This window comes from Eucalyptus grandis, chromosome 9, assembly GCF_016545825.1.
Source record: "Eucalyptus grandis isolate ANBG69807.140 chromosome 9, ASM1654582v1, whole genome shotgun sequence".
Classification (NCBI taxonomy): domain Eukaryota; kingdom Viridiplantae; phylum Streptophyta; class Magnoliopsida; order Myrtales; family Myrtaceae; genus Eucalyptus; species Eucalyptus grandis.
The window spans coordinates 26,155,272-26,169,775 of record NC_052620.1 but is presented as its reverse complement, the minus strand read 5'-3'; the positions used below and the strand labels follow the sequence as shown (position 1 = coordinate 26,169,775).

At 41.0% G+C, this 14,504-nt stretch overlaps 2 protein-coding genes across 2 annotated transcripts; both read left to right on the top strand.

The window, feature by feature from the left end:
• Nucleotides 1-1,240: 1,240 nt before the first annotated feature.
• LOC104418838 (probable LRR receptor-like serine/threonine-protein kinase At2g16250) lies at nt 1,241-7,604 on the top strand. The gene is made up of 4 exons (XM_010030292.3): nt 1,241-3,990; nt 4,482-4,607; nt 5,955-5,977; nt 6,207-7,604. Exons 1-4 carry the CDS (start codon nt 2,141-2,143, stop codon nt 6,809-6,811), a joined length of 2,604 nt encoding a protein of 867 aa, XP_010028594.2. The 5' UTR covers nt 1,241-2,140; the 3' UTR covers nt 6,812-7,604.
• Nucleotides 7,605-10,105: 2,501 nt separating this feature from the next.
• LOC104418837 (transcription termination factor MTERF2, chloroplastic) lies at nt 10,106-14,174 on the top strand. Its single transcript, XM_010030290.3, has 6 exons — nt 10,106-10,826; nt 11,178-11,586; nt 11,942-12,157; nt 12,364-12,471; nt 13,188-13,462; nt 13,716-14,174. Exons 1-6 carry the CDS (start codon nt 10,108-10,110, stop codon nt 14,059-14,061), a joined length of 2,073 nt encoding a protein of 690 aa, XP_010028592.2. The 5' UTR covers nt 10,106-10,107; the 3' UTR covers nt 14,062-14,174.
• Nucleotides 14,175-14,504: the final 330 nt, after the last annotated feature.

Genomic DNA, 14,504 nt, shown 5'->3' with positions numbered 1-14,504 from the left:
GTATCCCCTCATCATTTGACAGCATCATAATTGGCGTCGAAAACCTTCTTTTTAAAATTCCTCCACCTTTCTACTCAAGTCCATTAGAACGTTAATCTAAAGGGCCTCGAGAGAATCACAAGGAATTCGATGCAGACTTTTCGAGCCGAAAAGGGATGAGGCAGGTAAGAAAAAATCCCCCTTAACATGTCCTTGCAAAAAAGAATCCGACAAAGAGATTTTATTACCCACAGCAATAAAAACTTGCTTTAACATATCTAATAAAGATCTGGTTAACTTAATTACCTAATTAGCGCGGCGATATACGCCTCAAATTGAGAAGGACCGGATCAACTTTGATACTCTCCCCATAAAAACAACACGACCCAGCATCATCGTTGTTCCCACAGCTGCAAATTCGCGACCGGCTCGACCCAACAATCTGTCAATATCATCGCCAGAGGGGCCGTACGGAAACCCACCAGATTTCTCCTTGTCTTTCCAAACGACTGCACCGAGATGGGTAAGGTGCCCCGCCCCCAATTCAATGCTGTCCCCCTCTTCCGACCGCTGCCCTCATTAAGCATCGTAATATCCTCGATCAAGATCGGCCTTAATTACAGTGTAGCTGCAGCAAGCAATTAAATTAAAGGTGGGCCGGTCCGGTCCGGTCGTCATCGTCTTCGTTGGTGAGTATCCATAAGTTATCTAACCACCCCGGTGCCCGGCCGCTCGGTCGGCCGATGATGTTGTTATCAAGTACCCACGAACCATAACGAGGAATTATAATTACACACTTGATTAAACCATCGCAACTTAGGAAAGGGACCTTTTTTTAATTTAACTTTTTTTGGGTTTTGCAAGGAAGGGAAAGAAGGTGGTAAAAAAAGGGAATGCTTTCATCCTCAGCGGCTGCAAAAATGACAGCAGATTTCTACAGCTTTTTTCCACACCGGCCCAGAGAACAGTGACAGAATTTTCAGTACTTTCTTTAAACCGTTGAGTGTCATGAATTCATCTCTCTCTCTCTCTCTCTCTATCACATCAGGCACATTTTCCTTTTTTTTTTTAAAAAAGGCAAAAAAACGATGGGGAAAAGGAGCTCGCTTTCCTATCTCGAGAGTCGAGACAAAAAGAAAGAAAGAAAGTCCCGGAAAAGCAAAAAAAAAAAAAAAAAAAGCCCCCATTTAAATCCCGCCCTCCCTCCTGCCAGATTTAGAGAGGGAAAGAAATCAGACTGCTTATTTATTTATATGCACATTCATATGGGGTCACAGAAGAGAGAGAGAGAGAGAGAGAGAGAGAATCGTAAAGTAATGGCAGTAGCAGTTCGAGCTTAGCTGGACTGCGCGGGATTACCGGCGGTCAAACCCTCCTCCCCGTCGCCGGAAATCAGTCCCCCATCGCCCCCACCCCGACTTCGATCTCTCTTTCGGGTCGTTCCCCATTTCTCTTGTCGCCTCGCCTCTTTTCTTTTTCTCCTGGGTATCTTACAGAGCGGGCGTGCGTGCGTGTGTTTAGAGAGGGTGACGCAGAGAGAGAGAGAGAGATGGGGAGAGGGTGATTGAATATTAGAAGAGCAGCACCTCCCCCTTGCCCTTTTTGCTTGCGTGCTGCTGCGGAGCAAGAGAAGCGCATTCGTGTCAGGGAGAGAGAGGGACAGAGAGGGAGAAATAAAGATGGAGATGGAGGTGGGGCGCCGTGCTTGGGATCATTGACCAGTCGTTTCTCTCTCTAGAATTATTTCATCTCAATATTTTATTGTTCTTCTTTTTTTTTTGGCCCGTCTCTAACTCTCTCTCTCTCTCCTCCCTTTGTCAACCGAAGGAAAACTGGAGAAATCTTAGATAGAGAGTAGGTAGAGAGAGAGAGAGAGAGGGAGCCGCAAAGAAGATGGGAGAAGCAAGGGGAAGACAGTGACACGGATTTTCCCACCTACTGCTGCTGCTTCCTTTGGAGGCTGGAAGGGCCTTCGGCTTTCGCTCTTGGGATTGAGGTAAGCGAGTTCTCTTGAGAAGGCAAAACGCATTTGGCTTCAGCCCATGAACGGGTTTCATTTCAGTTTGCGGTAGAAAAGAAAAAGGGCGTTCCTTTGTTGGGGAGGAAGAAGAAGGACGAGGTGATGGTGGTTAGATTGTCAGATCAATGCTGTTGGTGAAGCATGAAGAAGCGTAGGAGTGGAGCGCCGTTGTTGTTCCTCTTGCTACTGGTGTTACTACTGTTTAGCGAGCTGACGATACAGCAGCAGCAGCCGCTGAGTTCGCCCGCCGAGTTTGCTGCGCTGCTTGGACTCAGATCTTCGTTAGGAATTCGAAGCAGGGAGTGGCCCATAAAGGCGGACCCCTGCTCCTCGTGGCAAGGCGTGAAATGCGAGAATGGTAGTGTCGCGGGGATCAACATTTCTGGGTTTAGGAGGACTAGAGTTGGGCGCGAGAATCCGCAATTCAGTGTCGATGCGCTCCCCAATTTCACTCTGTTGACGTCCTTCAACGCCTCCAGTTTCTTTCTCCCTGGCCAAATACCCAACTGGTTCGGGCAGCGGCTTGGGTCGCTGCAAGTGCTCGATCTCAGGTCTTGCGGGATAATTGGCATTGTGCCCCCCAGTCTTGGTAACCTGACCAATCTCACTAGCCTATATTTAGCTGATAATAGATTGAATGGATCTATTCCTTCATCCTTGGCATCTCTTAAGAATCTCTCCACTCTTGACATTTCTTCCAACTCCTTATCCGGGCTGATTCCTCTGGGCATCGGAAACCTCTCGGGCCTTCAGCATTTGAATCTTTCGGGCAATAAATTGTCTGGTTCATTACCTGGGCAGCTTGGGGACCTGGGGAATTTGGTCAACTTGGATCTCAGTTTCAATGATTTATCTGGGCCGGTGCCATCGAATTTTAGAGGACTTAGAAGTTTGCAGAGGATGTTATTAGGTAACAATCTGCTCAGTGGGCCTTTGCCAGATGACTTGTTTTCTAATATCAGTCAGTTGCAGGTTGTTGTCTTGAGAAATAATTCCTTCAGTGGTTCTGTTCCCGGATTGTTGTGGTCAGTGCCAGGACTGGTTCTGCTGGATATCTCTAGCAATAATTTCACAGATCTTTTGCCAGACACAGGGTCGAATCACACTGCTGCAGTGTTGAACATTTCTCAGAATATGTTCTACGGTAATCTCACACAGCTGTTAAAGGGATTTAGCCTTATTGATCTGTCAGAAAATTATTTTGAGGGCAAGATTCCTGATTTGGCCGGAACTAATTTATCTCTTGGCAACAATTGCCTCCAAAATGCATCCGATCAAAGAACCGTGGGTGAGTGCACATCATTCTATGCTGAGAAAGGTCTAGTTTTTGATAATTTTGGACAGCCACCAGAAACTGGAAAGAAGAGCAATAGGAAGTTAATTATTTTGGTAGGAGTTTTGGGTGGGCTTGGCCTTGTTGCTTTTCTATTCCTTGCTCTGTTGTTCATATGCATCCGTAAGAGGGGATCGACGAATCAGAGGGCTGTTGTCGCTGGGCCAGCTTCAGCTAGTGGAACGCCACTGCCATCTGGTACATCAGTTGACTTCTCAAACATAGGTGATGCATATACATATCAGCAGCTGCTCCAAGCCACCAATGAGTTTAATGACTCGAACCTTATTAAACACGGACACTCAGGGGATCTCTTCAGGGGCATCCTGGACGGTGGGATTCCTGTTGTCATTAAAAAGGTTGACCTACGTTCTATCAGAAAGGAAGTTTACCCTGTTGAATTGGATTTCTTTAGTAAGGTTTCCCATGGAAGGTTTGTACCATTTTTGGGACACTGCCTGGAGAGTGAGAATGAGAAGTTCCTGGTTTACAAATATATGCCCAATGAAGACTTGGCAAGTTCTTTATTTAGGAAAACCAGCTCAGAGGACGATACTTTGCAATCTCTGGACTGGATTAAGAGACTAAAGATCGCAGTAGGAGCTGCAGAGGGTCTATCTTATCTTCATCATGAATGTTTGCCCCCTCTCGTGCACAGGTACCTCAGAGATCACTTGTTTTTGCTTCTTTTTTCATGTTTCGTGAATCTCCCTGTGATTCGTTCTTTTCATGTTTTTGCAAATTTATGTTATGGGACCATCTGTTTGATACCAATGTTGTGAGGGTGTCTTGCTTCAGAGTGGGGAGTTACCATTTGGATTTTTTCGGTTTCAGGGTAGATTTTGCTTATCTTATTGTAGGTCGTTCTTCCTGATGCTTGCTAGTGATGAAGTTAATAAACATAGCTTGAAGGTAGTGGGCAAGTATTCTCAATCACAAGCAATTAAACACGCTTGATCTTGAGTTAGTTTCTACAGAAGCTGGTCAGGGTTCATTATAAGCTGACTATATACTTATATGCATGCTCATGTGTGTGTGAAGAACCGGTCCAGAACCTACAAAACTTTTACCTTAACGAAGTAAAGAAAATGTGTGATAAAGAGATGCATCGATGTATTAGGAGTGACATGTCCTCTTTTGTGAATGAAGGGATGTTCAAGCGAGTAGTATACTTCTTGATGATAAATATGAAGTGCGTCTGGGGAGCCTCAGTGAGGTCTCTGCTCAAGGGGATACTCATCAAAGCAGAATCTCTAGGTTACTGCGCTTGCAACAGTAAGTATAAGCATTCTGCTATCAGTTACTCAAATTTTGTGAATTCATTCCTATATGTAGAACTGGGTGTAAATAATGTTTCTGTTTCAGTCCAGATGACTGTCGCATTTTCTCATTATTGTAATGTATAGATGTGCTTGCTCTCTTTTTTTCCATGGCTCTATAGTAATTTCCTAGAGTTTGTCCTTTATATTTGGCAATATATAGGATTTGTCCTCTGTCTTATGGTCCTCTTTAGGAGGACTTCAAATGGAATTACAGCATATTCTGATAGTCTTTTTTCCTGGTTAACTTCTTTAGGAATGTTGAGTTATTAGATTAAATCGTTCTATTGATCAGGCTATTAGCTTTTTGGAAAATTTGTCTCCTCTACAGAATCTTGTTAGGGTAAAGCATGCCTGGTAAACACCCACTTCATATAGACTTCAAAAGAAAACTCTGTGTGCTACTTAAATATCCCAACTAGATGAGAGCAGGGCTTCAACTAACAGTTAACTAGTGGTGATTGCTGCTGTAGGATGGTGCTCTCATATAATAATAGACTTGGACATGATTCTGATTTGGGTGTTGCTGACATTGTTGACCGTAAAAACTTTGGGCATTTATGCCATTGGGAGACAGGATGTGACTGAAAGAAGGCATAATGAAAGCATTTTAGGAATGCAGAATAAGCGAACCATCAGGTCTATGGTAGTATATGCAGATTCTACGGGTTAATAATGAGACTTTCAAGGGATCCTCTAATTCAATATTACTGTTATCATCTTCAGCCTACTTTGGGCAATGCAGCAAACAGCAATGAAATATCAAAAATGGTCAAATTGGATTTTCTCATTTTTTTTTTAGAGTACATTCTATGGTCAAAACTTTAGGGTTAATTTGGCTCTTGCATGTCCAGAATGTCCATATTAAAATACCTGCTTGAAACTGCAAGTATAATGAGTTGAAATTGACAGCAAAAACTAAACTATCAGAATTAAAATGTCCAAATCTTTGTCTTACGTCCAGTAAGTCTCTTTGAAGAAATTTTCATATTGTTAATACCATTACCCACAATGAAAGTCCACACTGTTAATGCCATTATCTAGAATACTCCTATAGCCCATTGCAAGGTCACATTTCTGATGCAACAGCAGTAAACATCGATTATGTCCAGATTCCTTTTTGTATGGAATGGTCTCACAGTTCAAGTGTAATGACTATTTAAATTGTGATAATTTCCTGCCCTTTTTATTCTCCTTTAGATGATAAGAGAATTTTAATTCCATAAATAGCTATATAGATACAGAATCTTCTCAGTTCACTTTATTTAGTGGCATAATATTTTTTTTGTTTTGCATTTGGCAGGTCAATGGAGCAAGGTACATCTGGTAAGTGCCAGTTACTTCGTTCATCAATCATTTTTTCATGTGTTTTAGTTTCTTTATATTTTCTAGACCAGGGCTTCATGATAATGTTCTTTTCATAGAGTCAGCACTGACTCTACTAAAAACAGTCTTAAGGTGTTTTTTAGGCTGGCTTTGAATTCTCCATTTCCTGCACTTTGGCTTCATGGGGACCTGAATGTTTCCGAATTTTCTTTGTATGTGGAAATTTCAGATTCTTCAACAGCAAATTGTGCATATGACGTGTATTGCTTTGGGAAAGTTTTGCTGGAGCTGGTGACGGGTAAGTTGGGTCTCAGCGCTAGCAGTGATGCTGAAATGAAGGAGTGGCTGGAAAAAACATTACCTCATATCAACATATACGACAAGGAACTGGTCACAAAGATTGTGGACCCATTACTTATCGTGGATGAGGATTTGCTGGAGGAAGTGTGGGCCATGGCGATCGTAGCGAGATCCTGCCTCAATCCGAAGCCATCCCGGCGTCCACCCATGAGATATGTGTTAAAGGCTTTAGAGAATCCCCTGAAGATCGTAAGAGAAGATAACACGGGCTCAGCAAGGTTGAGGACTACCTCTTCTAGAGGGTCATGGAACGCTGCTCTGTTCGGTAGCTGGCGGCACAGCTCATCAGATGTGGCAGTTATTCCAGCTTCTTCTGCTGCCAAGGTGGAAGGAACGAGCAGCTTTAAGCAGTCAGCGACCACAGGTTCGCAGGGAAGTAATCATAACGGTTCATCCTCGCACAGACGGCATTCCAAGGAAATATTCCCCGAACCATCTGATGTACAGGATGTAGAGAGACATGATCAAGAGTAGAGGGGGAGAGGTTGATTTTTCTTCATTATTCTTTGACAATAAAATGCGGGCTTCCCATTCGAGTGCCCGGTTCTTTCAGCAAAATGGTCTTGCTTTTTGGAAGGGATTCCAAGCAAAGCAATTCTTTATCTGCTCGGGCAATCGGCTTGAGAATCTAAGAGAATCCTAAGCTGAGGAGCAGAAGTTGCACAGAGATTGAATGAATTCAGTAGTTTATGGCCAAGCTAATTTCGAATGTGTGTGGTTGGAATTTAGAGGGTGCACCTTTTTCCGATTGTCGTGATAGCTTGTTGGCGGGGACAAGGCAACGGGGCTTCGAATTCGTTCGGTAATTGTTTATGGTCTTCTGGTGGTTCTCAAAATGTAAATCGTAATTTTTTGTCCTCATTTTTATTTCTGGAGAGGACTTGTTTTTGGTGCAACTCAAGAGTTTTCGGCTTTGGTTGGAAGGAAAGAGGAGGAATCGATGGCATGTTTTTAGTACGCAAAGCGAAGTTATTCCCTTCAAAATTAGCGTACGATTGGAGCGATGAAAGGCTGTTCATTGCCGCTCTGTCGTTGACATGCTTACTCGGCCAAGGGGACCGAGAACGGTTGCATGAATCGTGTGGAGTCTTATATAGCGTAGTGTAAAAGAGCTTGTTTGGATCCCCATGGTCTGCATTGATTCTGGTTTTGCGATGGCGCATTTGGAAAATGTGGCCGGTTATTCCTACGTTTCGAGAGGCGATCTCGTGTTCGTTTTTGTTTTCTGGCCTTGATGGTTAATTAGAAAATGGGGGGATTCATCGTTTATAGTTGGGATATATGGCAAGATTTTGCATTAGAATCGTAACGTCTCGCGATGATGTCTGGATCGTGCCGCCCGCCTGTTGGAGGACGGGACAATCTTTGTATGTTCATTGAGATTAGTCGAAGACGGAGAACCTTAAAAGTTCATTAGCTATAAAAAAAAAAAAAAAATGTGCATATCCAAATCTTAAGATAAATCTATTTCATTGAAAATTTTATGGTAAAAGAAAAATATATTTCAGGAAAATTATTTTCGAAGAAAATGCTTTCATTTGTTTTGTGGTTTGGGGAAAGCAAATTCCCTTTTACTATGGGGGAAGTTATTTTCCTTGAATTTAAGCTCTCTTTTTTTTTTAATAACGTAGTAAACATTTTCATTAGATCGATTAGTTTTCTGTCATGCAAATACTGTAAAGTTGAAAAATAATTTGTGGAAAATAGTTTACCATCAAATAAATTGACCAAGCATATCATTAATTTCAGACAAAGAAAAGGAAAATGATACTCATCTGTTTGTTTGAAGGAAAACTGTTTTCAAAAATCATTTTTTAACTTTCTATTGTTTGGATGATGTTTTTCATGGATTGAAAACAACAAGCTTAAATAAGGAAAATCAATTTTCTCCTAGTAAGAAGGAAATCACTTTTTTTTAAATCACTAAATAAGTGAAAATTGCCAATTTCTATGGAATATATTTTCCTAATGAAACAAATGCATTTTAATAAATGATTTAGAAAAACAATTGCTTTTATAAAAATGAATAAATGAGATATAGTTACATTGTTTACAAAAATGTTTAATCATAATGTGCTATAAATAATGAGAACATTAGATAACAATTCATTTCAAACAATATAAATTAATTATTTCGGACAATATAAACTGCTATTTTTAAGAGGGGAAATTTTAAATAAGATTTTGAAATATTCTCATTTTCTTAAGTAATAACTTAAAGTGAAACTTATTTCAAATAAGGGTTTAAACTCTTAACAAATATTCCGATCAATTATGGGTATTTTTGTTTAAACACATTTTTAATTTAAATTTTAATTGAACTAAATAAAAAAAATAAAAAAGGTGATCATCACTTAAATCGAGGTGTGGGCGGATGACCCTTGCCTAGATCTAGGAGAGGGTCATTGTCCTTTCCTAAGCGTTGGTGACCCCATCGATGATCACCATTGCCCCACTAGTGATAGGGCAACGGCCATGGACAAGAGGGAGCCCTACCTCCTGTGTGTTTCTTTCTTCTTCTTTTTTTAGTTTGTTTTTTTATAATGGAAAGAGAAAAATAGAAAAAAGTAAAAAGTAAAAGGCGAAATTACCCTTCACTAGGCAATAAGTTCAAGTTCTTTGAGACTAATATAGCCACTTCAAATCGTTATTTGAGAAAATGATAGCACTTCAAGCTTTTATTTAAAACAATACATATTTCACGTACTTATCTAAGAAAATGAGAGTATTTTAAACCCTTATTTGGAATTTTCCTTTTTAAGAATATATTCTCTAAATTAATTTATTTTTTTCCAAAACAAACGAATTGCAAAATCACGATCAAAACATCTTGGGCAAGAAAAATGCATATGTCACATTGGACATCAATTCAATTCAAGCTTCAAATTGTTGTCTAGATATATTCATCAAATAAAATATTAAAATATTTTTTGGACCAAGCGTGATGGGCCCAACCCAACATGATCGATCTAAGCTTTATGATTAGGTTTCGTTCATTTCACAAAAAATATGCCATTTTCGGAAAATATTTTGCAAGAAGCCATTTTTAAAGAAAAATAACAACATTTTTTGATATTTAGCTTAAACTTGAAAACAAATTAGAAAACATTTTATGTTGCTTCATAAGGAAAATCTTTTCCTTCATGCACTCCTTTCAATAATTTTCTATTTTCATTTTTAAAATTAATTTTAAAATTATTTATTTCTTTTTTTCTTCTTCTTCCTCGGTTGCTTGCGATAGCGACATCAACCAACGATTGGCCATAGGCGAGGTGGAGCCCCACTGGCTTGTGGCAAGGCTCCGCCTTACCTAATTCAGCAAAGTCAAGCTTGGGTCTCATTGGCTTATGGTGAGGCTTGAGGTATTGATTGAAGAATGAAAAAAAAAAGGAAAGATAAACAAAATTAAAAACTTAATTGAAAACAAAAGAAAAGAAAAAGAAAAATTAAAAGAAAATGTGTTTGGTGAAAGAAGATATATAAAATATTTTCCCTACTGGAAAAGAGGAAAATATTTAATGTTTTTCCCGACCAGTTTATGTTCTATGTACCAAATATAAAAAAATTCGAAAATTATTTTTGTAAAATTAACCGAGCGTAGCTCAAACACTATCCCCAATGGATGGGCGGGCCCGAACGGGCCTGATGGGCCGCCAGGGCGGGATCAGTGAAACGACGGCGTTTGCTCCTTCGTTAATTTCTTCCTCTTCTTCATTCCCAAAACTTTATCTGCTCCCTCTCCTCTTTAAAATAAAAATAAAAAGACGAAAATGATCCTGCATTTCAGTTTACGCTCCACACTCCCTCCCGGCCACCATCAAACCATGCTTCTCCACCTTCCATTTCCTTCCAATTCCGCCACCTCCTTCCGCCTCTTCTCCTGCCTCCACCGCTCCCCGGAGAACGCCTCCGCCGGCGCCGCCGCCGCCGCCGCCGGGAATAGCTCGCCGGACCACCCCGTCCTCCGCACACACAACTCCAAGTCGACCTCCCTCCTCCGCCGCCACCTCTCTCCGCAAGCGCCAGAGCCCTCCCCGATCCCGAACCAACTCGACATCCCGCCCCAAGACAGAATCGAGCTCCTGGAAACTTCTCTCTCCGCCAAACGAAGGCCTCAGTTCCCCGGCTCCATCTACGCCGGGTCTCCGAGCGACGCGGACGGCGGCGCTTCTTCGCGGCCCCCTCTGCGGACTCTCTTTCGCGACGGGACTGACGGCGACGGCGGCGGCGATGTCGGCGACGAGGAGATGATAGTGCGCGCGATCGAGATTCGGAGGAAGGTGACTGCTGAAATTCTCAAGGAAGCGATGAGGAAGGGCAAGTTCGGGATCACTTACATCGACAATCTGGTGGAGAGGGTGCCGGCGTTCATCGATTGGGTTATGATTGAGGCTGCCGCGATGAAGCGGTTGCCGGAGTTTGTGGAGTCTTCCTTTAATGTTCGCGCGAAGGCTGTTGTGCAGGACTCTAATTTTGTGCCACTTATAAGGTTCGGGAGTCGCATTGGAGATTACTTTCTTTGCTTGTGTTGCAGCTATTGGTTATGTGCCTTCTGTGCTTGATCATGTGTTGTTTCGTGCTTCGTCATGTCATATTCTTTTAGAAGTTTCGGCATGATGTAAGGAGGGCATTTTGTTGTGTTGAAGGATTGTCTGAGAAATTTTAAGTTCTTTTCAAGTTAACTTAGGAGTAGTTAATGATCCTTGCCTTGAATGCCTGTACATCTAATTGCTCCCCGCTTCCTGGTGATTTTAGTTCCTTAGATGTTAGAAAGAAGGTGTCAGGAGATATGTGAATAGGAGAATACCGCTTCTGATGTTTAATATTGCTGATTACTTAGGTGGTTGAAACACAACTCTCTGTCGTACCCGCAGATAGGGAAGCTAATATGTATGTCAAGGGGAAATCTTGAGTCAATAAGACAATTTGCTGAGTGGTTGAAGTCCACTAATGTTAAGGGAAGATTTGTCGGGGTTGCTCTCATGAAGGCGGGAGATAATATACTGGAGCGAGGGACTGATGAACTGGATGAGATGGTACAGTATTTAGAGGACAACGGGGTCAGAAGGGAATGGATGGGCTATGTCGTGAGCCGGTCTCCTCAGCTGTTGTCTTACAGCATGGAAGAAGTGAAATCTCGTGTAGCCTTCTACTTGGATATGGGAATGAATGAGAATGATTTCGGCACGATGGTTTTTGACTATCCCAAGGCACTGGGCCACTTTACGATGGAGGAGATGAATCAAAAGGTATGTGGCCTATTTGCTTTTTTTGACACGGATTGATGCAAATGAGCTTCATATAGAGGATGAGAAACTATGTAACACATGAATTTTTAATTGGGGGAGGGAAGCAAACTAAAATTACAGCTTAGGAAATCTTGGAACTCTTTCATGGACATTTTGTGCGTACTTTTCCCATGCCAAACCTCCCAGTTAGTGGATGTTCGATGTCATAATCAGGTCAGCAATTTAGCAACCCGAGGAGGCTTCCATGCTGGAGCTGGACTGCAATGGAATTAAGTTGCTGACACTGTGGCAAACACTTTGTATCATGTAACGTGAGATATTTTAATTGGTTTCGTGGTCATTTCTATTTGTGTAGGTGCATTATTTGAAAGAGTTTGGTCTCAATATTGAAGAGGTTGGCAAATTGCTAGCCTTTAAGCCTCAACTGATGAGTTGCAGTATTGATGACCGATGGAAGCCTTTGGTAAAGTACTTGTACTACCTTGGAATATCCCGCGATGGTATGAGGAGAATGCTCGTCATTAAACCAATGATATTCTGTCTTGACTTGGAGAAAGTTATTGCACCAAAGGTTCGCCATTGCATGTTAGCCTTCTTTTTGTGTCCATGGAATTTAATTCTTCAATGAGTTGTCTTGATGTATTTTGTGAAGCATTAAGCTCTAAACTGTCTGCTGGTGCTGGATAATGGGAACTATTGCTTTCTACTTTGTTCTCATTCCTCTTTAATTGCCATAAAATGGAATTTTAAAAGTAACAAATTCCTTTTGTAATGAAGGTGCTGTTTTTCCGGGATATAGGCATAAGAGATGATGCTATCGGCAAGATGCTGGTTAAGTTTCCACCATTACTGACGTACAGTCTGTACAAGAAAATCAGACCAGTGGTTTGTTCTTTTTATTCCTAATATAGTCTCCTCTCCATTTCTTTCCTTTCTCTTTGTGTTTTACTTTTCTAAATAAGTTTATGAAAGATGTTATGCTAGAGATATATCAAGGTACTTAATTTTACCTGTTTGACGCACCTTCTTCCTGGTTTGTGAAGTGGTGCTGCAATATGAGTAATAGATAAGCATGGTTGCCTATATAATCTTTAATCTGGTGGCTGCATTTATAACAGAATGGTCAACTGTAAAGGCCTCGTTACACTTTGTAGGTTGTTGTGCAACTGAAGTCATATGAAATTCTCAGATTTTACCCTGAATAATAGCAAGGCCAAGAGTACTGCAGGAATGATCTAAACATTTCAATTCTGTACCCAAAAAAAAGCATTCCTATTGTTGTTGCACCTTTTGCACAGGTTGAAATGGAAATGTTAAATCAGTAGGATGATATTGAGGTTCTCCATGTTCAATTGACTGATATTTTGGCTCTCATCACAGTGGTCATGATATTTCCCCCATTTTGTCCAAACCATTCTTTCTATAAAATTCCTTATTAAAATGTCTTTTTCATGATATATTGTCTTATCAATTTGATTGGACCAATTTTTTTTATTTAGATTCCACTACTTTTAGAAAATGGCTGGCATGACTCTTGAAATAACAACTATCTGAAGACTTTGAATATTATCTATTGACCTGAAACTTTAATTGTTATGCAGGTTATTTTCCTAATGACTAAAGCTGGAGTTACTGAGAAAAATATTGCTAAAGTAATAGCTCTTGGACCCGAGCTTTTGGGATGCAGCATAGCAAACAAGCTTGAGATCAGTTTAAAGTACTTCTTGTCACTTGGCATCAGAGTCCGACAGTTGGGTGAGATGATTGCTGATTTCCCCATGCTCCTCAGATATAATGTAGACATCCTTCGTCCCAAATACCGCTACTTGCGAAGAACTATGGTGCGGCCTTTGGAGGATCTTATTGAGTTTCCGAGGTCAGCTGCATCATCTGAAACTCTTATATGATTTATGTGGTTATTCTTTGGTTTCTTATCCTGTTGCACAAGATGTATTTGGACAATGCCTGCTAATGCCATTAAATCGATAGTGAGCATTCAATTTACACGATAAAATTCCATGCGAGAGATCTCCATGCACAACCCAACGTACTTGCATTCTCCTTGAGATCATTTTGGATAACCTTAATTTGAGTTGGTTCCTCCTGTCTGACTATAAACTTTTATGCAGGTTTCTCAGCTATTCTCTTGAGGGTCGCATAATTCCTAGGCATGTTGTTCTGGTGGAAAATAGGATTAACATGAAGCTACGCTACATGTTAGCTGGCACTGACGAGGAGTTTGAGCAGAGGGTTAAGGATGCAGTCGAAAGACGACACAATTTCGAGTCTAGGGTTTCAAGCAAGAATCTCTCGAATTCTTTCGTTCCAGATCGACAATTAGAGAGGAATGCGGTGGGTTATACTCAAACCGAGATCACATACTCAAATTCTCAAGAATCTGAACTGTTCTACTGCTCAGACAGTGTTGACAGCTCTAGCAGTGATGAGCATCGTTCGAGTTCATTACTACATTGAAATTAAGATGTTTGTTCCCATAGATTATAGTCCCGAGTGTACATGATGCAGATTAGTGTTTTTACTTTGTACAGAGTTCTATCTTAAGCGCAAGATTGGTTGTAGGGAGAACCTATCACAGAACAGTACTAATTCTGGCCTAAAATGAAGGAGCAAAAAAATAAACGAAAACAGTTCCGATGTCAAAACCAACTTGTTAGGAAAGAGGATTCCTCCTCCCTTCCGCTGTGAATATGTGAATGTATATCCTTCAATCTGATTTTTATAATAGGGAAGCAATGTAGATTGGAGAGTTATGTTTCGGGAGTCGGAACTTCGTTCCCAATTCGAATTTTGAACTAGCAACTACCATTCGATATTACGAAATTGAATCAGTAATTTAATTTCCCCTTGGTTAATGGAACAACTTTGCCGCATTGATGCCTCTTTCCGACCAAACGGCA